General features: G+C 35.9%; 1 protein-coding gene across 12 annotated transcripts in view; it reads left to right on the top strand.

Annotated features, from left to right (window-relative positions):
- The window catches only part of MON2 (MON2 homolog, regulator of endosome-to-Golgi trafficking), an 84,862-nt gene that overhangs the window by 11,956 nt on the left and 54,055 nt on the right, over window positions 1-18,851 (top strand). For all 12 annotated transcript variants that reach the window (XR_014228109.1, XR_014228110.1, XR_014228111.1 and 9 more), the window contains exons 2-10: window positions 4,285-4,348; window positions 8,720-8,847; window positions 9,719-9,850; window positions 12,776-12,905; window positions 13,459-13,556; window positions 14,225-14,350; window positions 15,099-15,293; window positions 16,032-16,156; window positions 16,540-16,679. Coding sequence is in view for 9 of the 12 variants with exons in the window: in XM_082311212.1 (XP_082167338.1) it covers window positions 4,285-4,348; window positions 8,720-8,847; window positions 9,719-9,850; window positions 12,776-12,905; window positions 13,459-13,556; window positions 14,225-14,350; window positions 15,099-15,293; window positions 16,032-16,156; window positions 16,540-16,679 (1,138 nt within the window). In the remaining 3 variants the exon portion in view is untranslated. The remainder of the gene's footprint in view (window positions 1-4,284; window positions 4,349-8,719; window positions 8,848-9,718; window positions 9,851-12,775; window positions 12,906-13,458; window positions 13,557-14,224; window positions 14,351-15,098; window positions 15,294-16,031; window positions 16,157-16,539; window positions 16,680-18,851) is intronic.

Below are 18,851 nucleotides of genomic sequence, written 5' to 3'. Positions count from 1 at the left end.
TTCACGTTTACCCCGGAGCAGGGCAAGTCCATAGGGATTACTGTGGAGCAACTCATGTGCTGTCGGATCACATCCCAGCTGACCCTCTGGTACGTTGCTTGTCTGTCCATATGCATTGCCACATTGCAGTAGGGCTTCCATGATGCCTTTGCCTGTAAGAAGTAAATCACTACATAATTACATGGTTACGTGTTCAAGCACACGCCATACCACTATTCCTTGTGGCCATTCTTGGGCTGCCAGGTAACATCATCATCCTCGCGGAGTTAGCTATAGTGGTATCTTTTGGTAACGTAGACTGATCCACTGCCGTTGGGTTTGGGAGCTTCCCCAGGGTCCCTTAAAGACAGATTTGAGGAACCGGTGCCTTTCAGATGCACTTACTGCTCTGCTGCTGATATGGGTGTCTTGCCTTTACATCGTCCTGACCAGTAGCTAGTAGAATTGCATACCCCAATTATCCTAATACCTCCATATGCTATTTGTGAGTTATAGATCTTTATAGTCTGTGTGCACATGTTTTATGTGGAGACAGTTAGCTCGGGGACTTACATGTTACCTGGTAGAAAATGTTGATTCTGCTTGAGGGTGAGTTAAGTTTTTGCTTGCTGAGTACCTGAGCAGAAATTACTGTTACCTAGTTGGTGATTTTGGCCCTACACAAGGGTTAAAATTTCCAAAAAGTTGGAAGATGTACACAGCGCATATAATGACAGGAAGGCTGAAGTTCTTCCCTGTTTGAATTGAGGACTGAGAAATCTGTGAGGAGGGGAAAAGTTTTGGATCTAAGAAACTCTTAAAGCTGGGCTTGAAAGTGTCTCGAATTTCCACGTCCTAGTCTCTCTTGTGCAGAGAGCCTTTGTCTGTAAGGTAGCTTTAGGGTGAGGTTCTCGGGGAGCTGTGAATGTTGTTGTCAGACTGTACTTTGGGAGAGGAACTTCGAGGCCAGGAGACAGGTATTGTGCCTAGGCTTCTTTTCAGTTTACTTGCAACGGCACTGTGTGTTTTGATTTTTTTGTACATAAATTCTCCATTTACCTTACTTTGATTTCTGTGAAGGGTGATTTCCATGTAATCAGCAAATACTTTGTAAGTTCCAAGGAAGCAGAAAGATGATGGGGCAAGTGCTTGAGCCCAGAGGGTCCTGTTGAATTTTGCTGTGAGATCGTTGACTGTTTGATTAAGAGCAAATTAAAGTATCCAGAAGAGATTGACCTGAATATGTGCTATCACTGAGAGTCAATTTCTGTTCTTCATCAGTATTTGCCCTCACCAAACTGAGTGCTGTGCTTGCTTCAGGAGAAACATGAAACAAACCCCAATAATCTGTGTGTTTGAGACATTTTATTTCAGTTCATTTCACAGTTATTAAAGTGGCAGAATAGGAAATCTAATTGACTGAAGGCTTCAGGTACACTTGAGCTTTGTTGTGTTGCAGGAATTATGTGTATTTGTTTCTTTTTAAAATTAAAGACTTGCTCATTAGACTACTATTAACTGTGGTGCTAAGGGAAACTGATAATGTTACTTTTAGAAGTGGTGACTGCTTTAAAAACATGGTGTCTTATATTTGTGTGAAAGTAAATTATCATATTTGTACCTGTAAATGCACAGCGTGATGCTGGCCATCTCCTTGATTAGTGTTTTTATAAGATCCTTTTCTAATGGGGCAGTGTCCTGGAGAGTGCTATAGTAATTTCAAATTGATGTAAATTTGTAAACTTAGTATCTATTAATATCTCTTTTAACTTGCCAAGTTAAATTGATGCAATCCAAATACACTTTTATATTGATGTAAACAGAATAGCCAGGTAACTATAGTCTCATTTTTTCTACCGCTTATTTGTGATCAGCTGAGGTAATTTTTTGTAAATGTTAATATGTGGTCTTTTTTACATATATAGTGGAGTGTTTTGGGTTTTTTTTTTTTTGTAGGATGTGTATGGTGTAATTAGTTTTTAATTGTAAACATTTTGAATTGGGATTCTAAATAGAAACCAAAGCATAATGCAGATAATCATAGGGTTTTTTCCATGAGATATAGGAAATTCTATCTGTTATATTCAGAGTGGTAGTAAAAAGTCTAATAGTTGTTGGTTTGTTTTACCTTAGTTTTTAAAAAATATATGCTATTTTATATAAAGCCAGCATGGAAACAACTAACTGGGAGAAATTATGTTGGAAATAATTTTTTCCTTCTTCATGCAGAGTGCACAGTGTTTGTGAATGTCACGCATGTGGGCAGGCTTAATAATTCTTTGATTCGGAGTGAGTTTGTCACTCCTGGCAAGAAAGAAATCGATTGCCAGTAGATGCGATGAGGTTTAGTTTGAAGGTAATTGAAGTTGAACTGCGACAAATCCTTCATATTAATTCATAAGAACAATTCGTTGTGACAAGACGTGCTCTCCCCCCCCCCCCCCCAATTAGCTGACAATTTATAACTGAGGAAGAACAGGGATTGACTTAAAACTTAGACACTTCAGCACATTAAGTTAACATAATTAAAGTAAATGAGAACTGCATTTTGCACTCCTCATTTTAATTATGTGAAATATATATTTGCATGTCACCTTGTGCTCATTTGAACATGTTGTATGTTAGTTAAGGCACTGTGGCTATTATTCTGTCTATATTTTTAAAGTAGAAACACTGTGTTCAGCAAACCTTAAATAATTCCCCGGAATTTCACAAATCTCTTCAATGATGGTAAGGCAGTGTTTAGTCTTTCTGTGTTTGGGGGGGGGGAGAAAGTTGTTGAAAATTTCAGTTCCACATTCCTAATTTAGCTGTTTTGAGAAATATGTTTATCAAATCTTAATTAAAATATTTGATTTTGAATTGGTACAGTCTTCTTAACCCAACTTCCTGGGAAATCTTGTTGGAGTAGTGTTTTGATGGAGGGGGAATATGGCAGAACTTCATGTACTCTTGCTTTCATATTTCTGCTGCCACAGCTTGTCTGCTTCTCTAATCTGTTTTCTGTAGTGATGGCACACTCTTTTAATAGTAGTGTCAGAGGAAAAAAGGAAATGTTTAGTTTGGGAGGTACACAGAAATATGAAGCTAAACTAAAAGGGGAAATGTACTTTGAAATTTGGCACAATAGTATTTTCCAGTGATGTGCCCTATCATTTGGGAAAATCTGTTGCATTTATTTTGGTGCACAGTGTATTGAACATTATTTCTTTAATTGTTTCCAGAGGTTTATAAGGTATTAATGGAACTAAAAGATGCAAAGGAGCTGTTTGCAATGTATTTTGCATTTTTTACACAAAAGTTGTCAGAAATTGTAATTTTGAAATGCAAAGCCTCAATGTTATATTTTCAGTCTGACTTGATTTCATCAGGGAACATGACTTCAGTGATTTATGCTGGGAAGCGTTTCTGGGCAATTGAAGAGAGAATTGCTCTTCCCTCGCAGCAGTACGTGATCTCCTTGGTGGGATGCTCAGCTCTGCAGCACCTGGTTGGCATCCAGCCAGTCTGCGCACACGCACCCCCCAACCTGCACGTCTGCAGCCCCAGGTCTTGCTGAAGGGGTGCATGAGGGAGGGGAGGATGCTGTTGGTCTGTCAGGTCATACTGGGAAAGGGGAGGAACTGTTGGTGTGGATTGTATGGTGTGTCGGGAAGAACGGAGAGTACTGTTAGGAAGGCTTCTTTGTGGTACTGCCCTGGGATTCTTTGTGTAGGGCATTCAGGATACAAAATCCATGGGAAAATGGGTTTCATTTTGATACTCCTTGTTAGTGAAAGTGTTAGCTTTCAAACGGAAAATACTGCTACCCGACTGGAAGAACAGTAATAATATTCAAGTGTCGTGTACCACATCCAGTTTATTAACTGGATTTCATTGCTTAAGTGTTAAGCATTGATGTAATTACTGATGTTGTCAGTTTCTTCGGCATTTCAACCCAATGAATGTGGCAGATTATGTATCATGGTAATTGGTTCACAGTTCGAAACTGTACGGAGACTATGTAACAGTTTTTTTGTTTACTAGTGATTTTTCTTTGCATTCATGGCACTGGAAAGTAATACAATAAGAATCGTGATTTCTAAAAATTCTGAACCACAGAATATACCCCTTCCTGTGGAATTCTGGAAAGAATTCCAGAAGCTACAAAGATTTAAATTCTGCATTAATGCTGCTTACTGAAAACCGTACAAGAACGTTTTTGCTTTGAGACTATACATTTTTATTTATCTTCAGTATTCTTACTTCTTTCCAGATATTGATGTATGAAATAGCATCTAAACTACTTATTTTCTTCTTTTTCAGGCTGCTGAATCAGGAATAATAAAAGTGAAAACAATAGCTGCACGGAACACTGATATTTTGGCAGGTAATTATTTGCAATGCAATGGGAAAAATAAACTTGGGTTACAGATCAAAATGTTAAAAGATGTCTTGGATATGTGTAATAATCCTACATGTCTTTTAGTGCGTGCTATATCAGTGATGCTTTACTTTTGGGCACCTAGAAAAAAATCCAGTAGCATAAGAATTTTTTAATACTACTTCTGTTTCATCTTAGTGCTATACTGATGCTGAGGAAGGTCTCCATTTTCAGTTGTGACTCTACAAAAGTAATCATCCACTTAGAAAAATAGCAGAAAATGCTTAGACTCCAAATTCTCAATGTTTTATTCACTGTCTACGTTCACCACAGCTGTTGTTGAGTGCTCTGTGTGGAGTTCTGCAGCATGATCCTCATCTGCGTGCTTTGTATGAGAGTCTAGCCTTTGGAGACTTGTACCTGGCAGGCAAAAATCCATCTGAATCTGAGACAAGGTCATTCAATTTAAGATGTACCATTGCCTTGAGGGACAGGAGATATCTTGTGGTTTGCAGCTTTGTAAGTGCTTAAAACAGTACCTCTGACTTCTTCAGCTTTATTGAATAACATGTAAATTGATGGCTTCTTGCCAATTGCTGGTAAAGCCTTTGGCCAGATTTGAATGTCCCTGTATTAATACTTGAGTGTCTACCCCAGCTGTAGTCAAAATCCTTAAAATGCTAAATTATTGGAAACGACCAAATGAAATAGGTGTAAAACTATTTCTTGTTTTGAGGTATGTACATCAGATACTGGTAAGGAGGCACTTTCTAGAATTATTTGAAGTAGCAGTCCCGCCCCTCAATATTTCACTTTAATGCCTCTTTTTTATTTGTTTATTTTCTTTGTTTTTACTGCTGTCATGAATGCTGACATAAGTGGGAAAACTGTGCCAGGTAATGTCAGCTACATCAAAATACACAAATGAACAAGAGAAATTTCTAGTTAGCCATTTGGGAAGCTGTCAACAGTCTTTGGCATATTACTGTGTAAAGAACTTCGTATTTTAGAAAGCTAGTTTGTAATCCTGCAAAATTCTTTGTTTTTTATTCTTCATTTCAACGTGAAGAAGTGTGAAAGGTCATTGATTTTGGCCATGGATAGGCAGTCTTTATCTTTTTGAGGGAATGCTTTCTGGTAGTTGTTCAAATTTTGTAAGTACTTTTCCTTTGGAAGGTTTAAACTAGAATTTAGTCAGTATTTATTTCATTTATCAAAAAAACTGTGCAGATTTATTGTTATGAGGTTTGGAAAACCAGCAGGTCCTAAAAGTTATTTTGATTAGTTAATCTTTGCTAATAGGATAATAACTTTTTTCCCAGTAAGAAACCGTTGAACCGAGGGGAACGTATACACATTATCCTGCACGTTATCCAACATTCCACCGTTTAAACATAATGCCATTAAACAGTCTCAATTCTTTGTGGACTCCTGTATTTTTTGAGGTATCAGTTGTAACCTAATCTTGGAGATAAATTAATGTCGGGATTTCTGTTGTCTCCTATCTGCTATTTAAAATTTTTTTGAGGCAGATAGTATGTACACTTTAGTAATCATAAAGCTGCAAAAAGCTAATGTAATTGTGAAATCTAGTGAAGGAGATACTTTTTGACTGCTAGATGATTTAGGAATATCTACTAGACATTCTAGTAATCCAAATATTTTGATGAGGATATGATTTTTCTTTATATTTTGATGTAAATTGTCATTTCACTAAAATAGATAAGAACAACTGTATCAGATTGTTTTGAATAAGCTGACCTGATTCTTTCTTGAAGCATTACACTGTGTAGGTTTGTAATTACTAGGAAAATAGATGCAATCTTAAAATGATAAATACACAGAGGTAATATTATGTCTGGTGAGATGTGTTTAACTTGCCAGAACTCTGAGGTCATTGATCTAACTTCTTTCTTTCTCTAGAAAGTTAAGTTGAGCAGTTTCAAAGTCTGCATTCTTGGCAGTCTGTACGTGCTTTATAATTTATTTATGAGGATTTGAGTAATTCCAACAGAGAAGTCAGCTTGTGCTTTATATCGCAGGAGATAAATGTGAGAAATTATTTCCATGTGGCTCTGAGATGTGCAATTCATACTTTTGTTTTAGAAGTTCTTTTAAAAAATTAGAATTACTGACTTGCTGATGGAATGAAGGAGTAAGTTTTACTTTCCCCAGACTTCTTTTTTGAGGTGGTTCATTATGATAGATTTCTTTTTTAATATATTCTTACATAATTTTGGTAGCAAAATGGAAGCAGACCTGGATATAAGAAAATTTTTATGTATTTTAAGACTGAAGCTAATATAATGATCGGTACCAAACCAGATCTACGAAACATTAATTTTTTCAGCTTCATAAAGTAAAAATTCTTGTATAGATCCTGTTGTGAGATTATTGTTTGTGGTGGATTATAGGAAAAATACTGTAAAAGATTTAATTTTTTCTTTGTCTTGTTATTTATTAACTCTCATGCCATTTTTGCCATTCAGAACTTTATCATGAGTCTTAAGGGTAAATGTTCTGTGGTATCTTTTTAAAAATGTTGCTTTCTTCTTTCTGCATGGTGGTTAGAATTTAATGGCAATTCAGAAATTTATATAAGTGAAGAAGCATTTGTGTCCATGTTAGAGTGAGCTCTTTAGGCTCTATTAGCCATGTGTTGTAGGTGCTCATAGACTATAAAGGCAGCTTAGACATCTAGCTCACGTGTAGACACTGACAATTAGATGCCTAAATTACATATCTTAATTGGGAACAAACTTCAGTTTTTGATGCAGTAGCCAGTATTTTGTTTTTAATTGGAAAATCATGGAGTGTTTCATAAGAGAGTGGTATTGGTGGATATGGTTTATACTGTATATTTTAAAAGCAGGTTTATTTGCTTCATAGTTAAGTTAAAAAAACCTGTTGAAATCAAAGCAGATTGTTAAACAGGCAGTGAACCTTTGTATTTGTTCACATTTATGCTGACATTTTAATTGGTTTTGATTAGACATTTGGTGCAAGGTCAGCCTCTGTCAACTGGACGTAGAGCCTGTAGTGGCTCTGAAGAGGCTGATGAAACTATGGACTATGTATGTGTTAATACCGCCCTGTAAGAATTATTACCTTATACAAAGTTGGCATCTATAATTTATACTAGCCTATTCTTTTCATAGAAACTTGTTAGTCATGTTAGTTAGTGCTTCAGTTGAAAAATATCACTAAAATATATTTTTGTAGCTTTTACCTTTATGTTTCATTTTTTTTCCAAATTAGTTGTAGTGTTACTTAATAATAAACCCTCTTGAGAGGCAGACTTCAAATTGCTAAATAGAAAAAATAAAGTCAATCATATTTGCACTTTTATGTGAGAATGTATTTTTCTGTTTGTGTTAAGATCTGTGATCTAAAAATGTGCGTGAAACTTTTTAATGAACACATTTCTCATATTACACATAGACTAAAACACAGTGTAAGAACACATATTGAACTTTAAACTGTGGGGAAATTTTAAGTATCTGAAATGTTTATGAGCAGCCAAAATCTTAAAAAGTTTGCATGAATCAACAACCACACCTGCAAACAGAAAAGCGCTCATCAGTCAGAGTCACGCTTTCCTTTCATCTTTCAGAAATATAGTCTTCCTTTAATTTTATGAAGTTTATGTCAGATTTCTAGAATTACTTTTATGGGGAAAAACTTTTCAAAATGTCAGTGTGGAATGTTGTATTCATTGTGAAGTTTTTTCTCCTAAAAAACAACAACAACAACAACAACAAGTTCATGAAACTTGTGTTTTCTCCTGACAAAGCTTCATTTTAAGAAGCTGCCCTTTCTCACTAAAACACTGGTTGAAAAATTCACAGCCAGGTGTACATACCCAGGATGCAAACAGTTCAGTCTCTTTCTCCTCTTGTTTTGTCAGTGGCATTTTGCTGTTCCCCTTTGTGCCACGTGCTTTGATATAGCTCTCTGTGCCACGCTTTGTGTCGCTTTTTAATTCGGTGCCAAGGGGAAGCGAAGCAGAAGGAGAAGGCTACCAGCCTGAGGCTGGTCACAGCTGCGAGGCCAGAGGAAGCTCTGGGGTGGACAGAACCTTACAGCTTCTTACTAACCAAATGGACTCTAAATGGCTGGTTTGGATTTGGAAAGAGAAAGTCACTTGAGTGTGTAAGGGAGAAGGTGCTTGGGATTTGAGCCTCAGCCAGGGTAATTGTGGAAGTGAGCTGTCACAGCCTAGTGTCTGTCTTGACTTGGCTTTTCCCTGCGGTGCAAGAGTAAATCCCAAATTTCCAAGACTGGAGATTGCTTTTTGTTAATAGGTATGATTAACAAATTTTGCATTGTATTCTTGAAAGTATTAAACGTTGACTGCTTCCGTATCTTTTTTGAAAGCATTGAAAGAGAACAGCTCAGAGGTAGTTCAGCCTTTTCTAATGGGTTGTGGAACAAAGGAACCAAAGATCACTCAGCTGTGTCTAGCAGCCATACAGAGGCTCATGTCCCATGAAGTTGTTTCAGAGGTAAGATCAATCTTTATATGAATACATAAATATTTCAGTGTAAGAAATACAGGCCTCAAACTGAAGGTGAATACTTTTTTTGTAGGAGACACTATATTACAATGAAAATAGTCTGCAAAGTATTTTACTCATATCTGTTTTTAAAAAATTGTAATTTAAAAGAAAACCCTTTGACCATGAAAAAAGGAAAACAAAAAAAGAGGTGAGGAAACAGTAACTTCTAGAAGGAAATTCATGAAAATTCAAAACAGCTCATCTAGTTTGCATTCTTACACTGCAGGAACAGAGCATGTAATGGTCCTTGATAAATATAATTCTTAAGGTGGCATTCACAAAATTTACTCTGTGTGATATCATTATGTATTATGTTTTTGTTACATGTTACTTTTAAAAATAAGATAAAATGGATGCACATTTCCTGCAACTGTCAATGTCATGATATATTATGGTACTGCATATATAGTGTGTTAAGTAGCTGGTGAAAATAATACTGTTAAAATATACCTTCAGTTGTGTAAAATTACACTGTTTTTTCTCTGATATGAATGAATTTTGAGGGTAAGATGTCTTTGTACTGTCTCTTCTGTATTTCCAAGTAGAAAATGAAGTATGCACTTTAATTTGGACTACGTATTAAGAGATCTTCTACGTATTAAGAGATCTACGTATTAAGAGATCATCAACTCTTTAAAAATATTTTGGGAAGCTTGTGACAATGAAATTGGCTTTATCTTCTCAATGTAGTCCTATGGTACAAACAGGCAAATTCAGTTATGATATGCATTTATGAGAGTGCTATTCTTACATGTGTACACATGATATACCAGTAAGTAAACATCTTAATTGTTGGCAAAAAATAATTTCTTTGTAGGCTGCAGCAGGAAACATTATTAATATGCTTTGGCAACTGATGGAAAATAGTCTCGAAGAACTTAAATTGCTTCAGACAGTTCTTGTACTTCTAACAACCAATACAGTTGTGCATGATGAAGCACTGTCCAAGGTAAGAATTTGTTTGTGCCAGCTATAGTGCTTACAATATCCAAGAGAAAAAACAGGGAGAAATTTTACATATGAAGCATTTAGAAATAATGGAAGAGGAGGGGGCTTTTTTGATTCTGTTGTGTCCCTATTGTCTTAATATCTAGACTCTGAAAACAGGATTTCATTTAGCTTCCTTTTCAATCTGTTTTTTAATTCCTCTGCAATAATACATTTCTGACTAAATGGGAACTTTAAATAAATACATCGGGCTAATGCCTGTCCTTCTCATCTGCTAAATTCATCGTATGCATGTGTTCGAACTGAAATCAGAGCACGTAGTGCAGTGTAAGCTCTCGCTAATAAAGCAAATATTAGAAGAAGCTGCCTGCCACCCTGCCTTAAATCTCTTTCGGAAGCAGTCCAGTTATTGCTCTTTCAGTCAGAACTGAAGTAACTTTATTGCATAATTTTAAACATGGACCATTTGGGATATTATGTTTCAACTACGGGAAAAAAAAAAAAAAAAAAGGATTCTGATCCATTTTAATCTTAAGTTACAAGATACTTCTCTTTGAAGGAGCAACATTGTTTACCCATCTGTGAATTGGGAAGTTCTGTTTAAAGTAATTTCCTCTTTTAGACTACATTTTAGAATTTTTTTCTTTTTAACTTAAGAAAGATTTTTTGTTTTTAAACAGGTCATTCTAAATTGCTGTCTTTATTATGCTCTGCCTTCAGTGTATTGGTTCAGTATTAGAGTGTGTTGGTTTGGGGTTTTTTTTGTTGTTTGTTTTTTTGAGAGAGATAGAATAGAATTGAAGATTATTTTTGAAGGTATTCTGTTCTGGTGGAAGGTTTTCAGTTTTTATTTGCTTCTGGTTTTAATGAAATAACTTCGTAGCTGGTTAAATGTGTGGATATTAAAATCATTATTAATCTACTTAAGGAAGGAAAAACATGAAAGGAAAACGAAGCTGTTACAAAGGTCTGCTGAGTGCAGGAAGATAATGGAAGATTTATAAAACCTATAAATGGCAGAATAGAAACTTGCTGAGGATTGAATGGTTTGTCAGTAGGTTCTTTTTTGACTTGAGTAGTCAAATTATGTCAAAGACTCTTCAGCACTATGTTGTTTCTTTTGTTCCAAATAACACTTATTTTCCAAATGAGGTGCTATGTTCTTGGGCAGAAGCATGATTTTTTAAGAAAATGGCAATACTTTAGAAAATGGGATTGACAGTCATTAACTGGGTAGCAGGCGTGCTTTAACAACGTGCGATGTTGTTTGATCAGATTTGAACCTAGGCTCTAGAAGGAGACAGTTGCTGTTCAAGTGCACCGTACCTTTCCCTTTTGCTTCTCATCACTTTTCTCATTTATTCTTCTTCCCTTGCCTCCATATACCCGCTTTCTCTGTTCCCCCCTTATTCTTAGGTTCTTGGCATCTACATCCTATTTCACTTAACTTTTTTGTGTGTCTTCCAAACACATTTTCCAACATCCTTTATTTGTTCATCTCTCTAATGTCTGGAAACTTTCTACTTTTGGACCACAAGAGCATGTGGGCACAGCAGCATCAAATAAGTAGGGAAGGTCTTTCCCAGCACGTCTTTCTGTTGTCTTGTATCCTGATCCAGAAGCATGGTCACATAATACAATTACTGGAGAATCTAACTGTACTTAGTTGTACTTCTAACAATTTCCTTAGTGCACGTTAAAATCTAGTACATTTGGAAATGTATAGTCAAATTTGGGCAGGCTCCAACAGGGGTAAGAAGAAAACATTTCTGACAGAGCGATATCCTGTAAAATTTCTTGGTGGTGTCCAAGGCCTGAAATTACTAGAGTTTCTCAGGTAACCAAATATAAGCGTTACTTGGCATAGGTAAAATGGTGCAATGGTTTGTTTGGGTTTTCCTCCCCAAGAATCCTTTCAGAAATATCTGGAAGGGTTTTTTTTTTTTCCATGTTGAAAGGTTCTTAGAGAAAATCAGTTTGAGCCAGACGTGTATTGTGTATTCATGTTTCAACTTGACTGATTTAACTTAAGAAAATTAGTGGTAAACCATCTTGAAAAGTCCCTTAGTACAGGCACTGCTGTTAGATTAACCTAGAGAATCATGCAGTATCTGCTGAAAGTCCAGAGGTGTATGATCGCGTTGTAAAATTTCAAACTACCGTGGGGATACCATCTGAGTGGAGTCCACAAATAATTTACAAGAAGAAGAAGCAAAAGAAAATTCTGAATCTTGTATGGCTTAGAGCATGTAGCACAGGTGTGACTGAGGTTCATGCAAGTGCAGGAACACAGAATAAGGACAAAAGAACAAGAAATACAGGTTTCACTACATATAGAGATGTTCATCTTCAAAATTCATTATAAAATAAGTAAGTATTAAATTATGTGTTAGAGGTAATATGAAATCCAATGGGAAACAGTATTCAGGTCACTGCCAGCACAATGACACATTAAAATACGCACCTTAGAGAGGAATAATAGCAGTTGAGGCAACATGGTTGTGAAAGTATTGTGATTTAATGTAGGAGAGGAACGGCATTTTAGCTTTGGAGTTGACTGACCTTTCTGTGATTAACCATATGATCCTAATGTTCTTTTGACATTAATATTCATACAAGTTGTTTTATGTGGTTGATTACTGTGTATTCTCTGTATGATGATTGTAGTTTTATTGGCACATTGTAATGTCTTCAGTTAATACTACTTCTAGATTACCTTTGGGGGGGATTACTAAAGAGGTTTTTGGCTAGTGTAATCCATAAAACTTACTTTGGTTCTTCAAATTTAAAATGATGAAACCAGTTTTTTTCAGGCAACCTTTTGACAAACTGTAGTGGAAAGCACTCCTCAATCAGCTATCTCGACTCTTAGCTAAAAGGTGAAAATATATTGTTGTAAGGTGACTTTTTTTTTCTTTCCTTTCAGGCAATTGTACTTTGTTTTCGATTGCACTTCACAAAAGATAATATCACAAATAACACTGCGGCAGCTACAGTGCGGCAGGTAGTTACTGTTGTATTTGAGAGAGTGGTTGCTGAAGATGAACGATACAAAGGTGGGCATACTACTTACTCTGCTTGCTTGTATTAGCCTGTTTTTTGGACACACATCAAATGTTTATCTTTTTCAGATGAAGAAGTAGGAAAAATTCTATGAACTTTATAAAAAAAGAAATCACAGACAGTATTCATTTTTACTGTCTTTTATACATTTACTTGTATTCAAAGGAGATGAAATCCTTAGCCATTGTGTCAGTCCAAGTCAGTACAGCAATATAGAAAACCTAGATTTTTTGCCAAGCTGTGAGAACTGGTCTTCAGGTTAGTATTGTGAAGGAATTTGAGGTGAGGGTGTCATTTAAGATGAAGGTAACTTAGATTACTGAGTGTGAAATACATGGCAGTAGTAGTTTTGAAGAGAACATTTATTGGAAAGAAGTGCTTGGTATTGATGATCTTTGATGTTCAATCTAACGTTTATTTCTGTAGACATGATAAGTTGCAGAAAAGTTACCTGGCCATTCTGGAATCTTTTTGTAAGAACACTTAATGCTTACTTGATTTTCAGCAGTTCCTTTGTTCACAAAACTGTTTTTTGTTTTTACACAGATACTATTGACCAGCCAGTTGCAGTTCAAGGAAATAGTAACAGAAGATCTGTCAGCACACTGAAGCCATGTGCTAAAGATGCATATATGCTTTTTCAGGTAGTTGGGGAGCATATATTTATATATTTGTAGTTATGATTGGGTGCTTCTACATCTCTGTAAGAAATTTCAAAAAATTGCTTTTGGCATATTGACAAGGTCCTTAGCCAGAGCCTCAGTCTTTATGTGTATTTATTGTAATTGGCAATGATATGCTGTATCCCAGGAGGATGATTGGAAAGTGAAGACAAAGTGGCCTAGGAAAATGTTTTACTATAAATCTTAAATGATAGCTAAGCATGCATGTCTGCATTAAATTTGAGATTCTTTTTTCCACGAGCTGAACATTGCTACTATAGTTCACTCTTGCTTCTTGTGCTTGGTATTGTGTATTAAAGTCGAGTATATAATGAAAAGTAGAAGTTGTATTCATCACACCAATAAAAATCTTCTTGCCTTAGTAAATTCACTCGTCTTGAAATATTTTTGAGGGCAGGAATGAACACAATTGCTACAAGGATACCAGCAAAGTTTAATATATATCTTTTAAAAAGTCTTTTGCTTAATAATTTATATAAAAGAAGTATTTGAGGAAAAAGTATGTTGAAATTGGAAAATTACTCGTTACAAAGGAGGGAGAGAGCATGGATTTTGTTGTAGACTCAGAAAACTTATGCCAGTTACAGGACTGTGCAGAGAATGTGAATGTTATTGTATTTCTTTTTAAGGATCTTTGTCAGTTAGTTAATGCTGATGCTCCCTACTGGCTCGTGGGTATGACAGAAATGACCCGGACATTTGGCCTTGAACTTCTTGAGTCAGTCCTCAATGACTTTCCACAAGTGTTTTTACAAGTGAGTAGTTCTCAGAGGGAAAACAGGAAGACTTTTGTTCACATGTAATAAAATTTACACTTCATTAACTCCTTTTTAATTTAGCCTGAGTACTGCTTTTGAAAAGGACTTGTAGCTTTTACATTGGGTTTTTATGATAGAAAAGTACTATGTGCTTTTTGTCCACTTTTTTCTATTCCCATAGACTTTATTTGTGTTTGTGCATTTTGTAGAGCGTGTTGTACTCTGCTTCACTTTTTGGTTTGCTGTTTATATCTCCTTCAAAGATGCATTTTCTTATCTTGCGTGATTTATGACGGGTCTGTAACTGTTTGGGGCATTGTTATTTCTACAAAAACATTAACTTCACCCCACTTACAAAGCAGCCGAAATCATGACTATGAATTGTGTGGATCTACTGTGTATAGATGCACCATGATCCTACAGTAACACATTTTAGCAGACAGTAGCTAAATTAAAAAATTAAGTATATAGTAAATGATGTATTAGCAGCCTATTTGAATTTGCAAAATACAAGAGGGGGTGCATGGTATGAAACCGACCATGTCATTTCATCATGCTTTTTGATAGCTTTACAGTGGTGTCTGCCATTCTTCCTTTTCATTTCCTGAGCATGTAATTTATATCAAGATTTACATGACTTCAGAGTGCTTGGTCATAACAGTAAATGTAAATAAGATGCATAATCAGAGCTACTGGTAGCAATTAAAGAATATCTGCTTGTAATTTGTTCTGTTTTCTTTTTCAGCATCAGGAATTCAGCTTTCTTCTTAAAGAAAGGGTATGCCCTCTTGTTATAAAGCTCTTCTCCCCAAATATCAAATTCAGGCAAGGTTCCAGCACATCATCTTCCCCAGCACCAGTGGAAAAACCATACTTCCCCATCTGTATGCGTTTGCTGAGAGTAGTTTCTGTTTTGATTAAGCAGTTTTACAGTTTGCTGGTAAGAATATGTTCAAATTTTCTTTATGCAATTCTGTTTTTCTATGTATATGCCAGTACTGTGATCAGTATGAATTAGTTCTTGGGAACTGTTGTCATATACTGAGGGAAGAAAAGTCTAAATATTCTTTTTCTCTTATGTGTATTTGTGTTTTCATGTATTCCACATGTATGATTTTATTAAACATGGGCTTGTATAAATTCTCAGATTAGATTAGCTGTTGTCTTTCTGTACTTGACTGCCTTTCAGTTAAGGTTTTAGGAACCTTTTGATGTTCTTAAGTTGTTTGCCTGGCTTTAGATAATGTTGATTGCTGTGCCTTGTTAATAATTGCTAAGAGGCTTTTGACTTATGTTGCTAAAACTGTTTACAGAATATGCATAAAAAACATATGTTCAGTTGTTCTTACCTCCTGAATTCTAGATATTTGCCAAAAAAGATTTTTTTCCATTTCATTTGTTTACTGTAGCACATGTAAGAACTTTACTGCAATGTCTGTGAGGAATTTAGCTCCTTTAATACAGTTGCATATGTGGTGTTAGCTTGGCAAAAATATTATGATTCTTAGGTATGTTTTTATATTATTTTGAGTAAATGCTTGTTGAAGGGGTTTTTTAGATCCTGCACAAAACTTTCTGGGACAGGACTACTAAGATGAAACAAGTTTTTTGGAGAAAATATTTTGTAGGAGGCTTTTTCTTTTAATTTAATTTGATGGCTATAAACTGTATCTTTTAGGTAACAGAATGTGAAATCTTTCTGTCATTGCTGGTTAAGTTTCTGGATGCAGACAAACCACAGTGGCTAAGAGCTGTTGCAGTAGAATCTATTCACAGGCTTTGTGTGCAGCCTCAGCTGTTAAGGTATTAAATATATTGAGTTTCACTTTTACATAAAATTTAAGAAATCTTTTTATTTTTCTTTGGTGGAAAATGCTTCCTAAAACATTATAAATATGTAGAAACTTAAATGCAATAAGCTTTTCAGGATAATTTTTTATAAAGAATTAGGCAATGTTTATTATCCAGGAAGGGCTGAATTATAGTTATTTGTGTATTCCAAAGCCTCTCTGTCTTACCAGTGTCAAAGGAGCATTTACCTAAAACTAAAGTTTATTATTCACCTAAATATTTGCAGTTAAAATGTGCTTTTAGTCTACAGTTGGGGGCGGGGGCGTTGCTGTTAAAATATGCTTTTAGTCCCTAATTTGTCAAATACTTCTTATATTTTATGAAATACTTTCCAGGTCCTTTTGTCAATCGTATGATATGAAGCAACATTCCACTAAAGTTTTCCGTGATATTGTGAATGCACTGGGGTCCTTCATCCAGTCACTATTTCTTGTACCAAGCACAGGGAACACATCAGCGACACCAAGCCAAACTGGTAAAGCCTTGTCCTTACTATCATTTTAATTTTCCAGTATTTTCTTGTAATAATAAATTCCAATTTGATTCAGTATATACATTTGGCTCGGTACAGTTCTGTACTTCTGTCTTCATTGAGGTGAAAAGCTAGCTTGATACAAACCAATGTTTTCAGGTCTGGTACAACAGGTGATTTTATCTACCTGTATTGTTGGGAAGATGTCGCCCCCTGTCAGCAGAGCAATGCTCCTGCATTTATATGTGCTTCTACAGCGACCAAGCTCCTTGGTTCACAACTTTTCTGAGGGAATTATTTCTGATTTCTGACTATAACAAATTTTTCTTATTTCTGTCTCCTTGTGTGAGGATGTCATTTATGAATGTGCAATTGAAGCAGTAAGACTGTGTGTTTGCTTCCTTCTGGGAGGCAATAGCTCATTCTTCTGGATGTTCAGGGACAAAACTGGACTGAGGAAGCCAAGAGGAAGAAAGATAGATCTGTGTTTTACATATGATCTTTGCTTTTTCTATAAGCTGAAAACAGTCACTTACTGAAACTAAACTTGATTGTCTTTTCTTGCAGCCCGGGTTTTGGCATTTCACTAGGTATATTTTTATTTCTAGAAGAAGAAATGGTCCCCCTGTTAATGCCTTTGCAGGCATTTACATCCGAGTTAAGGCTCTCCGCTTCTTCCCATGGTTCTGGAAGCAGAGGCCTGAGCAACAAGCAACATAAAAATAATGTCTAAGGGTGTCTTTTGACATGCCTTCTTAAAAGAGATCATAAACAGATAAAGTATAATTATTATCTATCATATGTACTATTAAATTAATAAACATTAAAAAGTCTGGGTTTAGACTCACACCTTCCAGGGTTCACTCATGAAGTCTGAATTCCAGCTTGGTGTTAGCACTGATAATGTGAAGAAGTTTGTGTCAGTAGCTGTCAGTATGGAAGCTGATAGAGCGCTTCTATTAGTATTATTTCTGGGTTAGTTTAATCCACTTAAGGTAAATCAGAAAAGCACTTTTCATTGTCTTAACATGCACATATGAGAAGCCATTCTAAAATACGTATTCTCCTGAAAACTTAAATTTTGCCTTCATGTGAAACTGCACTGCGCTAGGGTCATACCCTTAGTGCTGTTGCTATTTCTCTGGCTTATTGTTCCAGTTTGCTTTCTCCTTTACCTTTTCACTTCTTCTTTCTGCCTGAGTGTTTCTCATGTCTCTTTCTCATGCATTTCTCTTTCTGCCTCTTTTCCTCCTGTGGCCATGTCTAACACGCAAAGAGCAGATCAATGCAACCTAATTTTTGAACTGAGTCTTCTGATTATAACAATAGTCGTGTCGTAGCAGGCTGTCTTATACACCTGTAGTTGGCTTTTGAGCCTCAGTTTTGCAGCAAGGTAGCGGTTTCATAGAAGTTGAAAGCTGCGTCTGCCTGAGTTTTGTGTCACTTTTATTATATTGCTGTAATGTAAGCCTCTTCACCACTTAAAGGAGTTACGTTGATAGAAAAACAGTTGTATATGTCTGACTGCTCAGTGGGATCACAGAAAATGACACCAGTGTAACCGTGTTTGTGCTAGTGGCAGTGTTTGGTTAACCATTTCTGTTCAGCAGTATGATTTTGCTGTTTCAGTCTGTTAAGCTTTACTGTGTTAAAGTGTATACGTAGGCTTCTGTGTCTATTCATATTGCCTAAATTAGTCATTTAGTCTCTCTACATATTAAAAGCGAGCACACCAAAATGGCAGTTATTATACTGATGTGTTAGGTGTTGTGAGTTGCCTTCTTGGGGACTCTGCCCTTCTCTCCCCATTGTCTGTACAGAGAGAGTCTGAACTTGTGGTACCTACTCCTAATAAGCATAGACCTCCTCCTATCTGTAGGAAGTATATGTGTACAGAATTCCTTGTCCTTTCATCTGCTGTTTTTGGCTTTTTAAGTTGGAACCAAAATTTGTTGCCTCCTAGCTGTTGGTTGGCACTTTGTCAGCTCTTCCCTGATGTGGTTTCTTTTCTTCTACCTTGGCATGGAACAGATTCAAACACTGCAGTTCTCTTTGAGTTTCTTCTTGTTGCTTTTGCATTTCAGAAATCTTTAAAGTTTGTGATGATATTGGAATGATTAAACTCTTTTTCCTACTACTGAGTTGTAGATGCAACTATTCAAATAATCCTTAGCT

Source organism: Platalea leucorodia, assembly GCF_965183815.1.
Source record: "Platalea leucorodia genome assembly, chromosome: 4".
Classification (NCBI taxonomy): Eukaryota; Metazoa; Chordata; class Aves; order Pelecaniformes; family Threskiornithidae; genus Platalea; species Platalea leucorodia.
The sequence above is the reverse complement of the archived record's forward strand: the minus strand, read 5'-3'. Positions and strand labels throughout refer to the sequence as shown.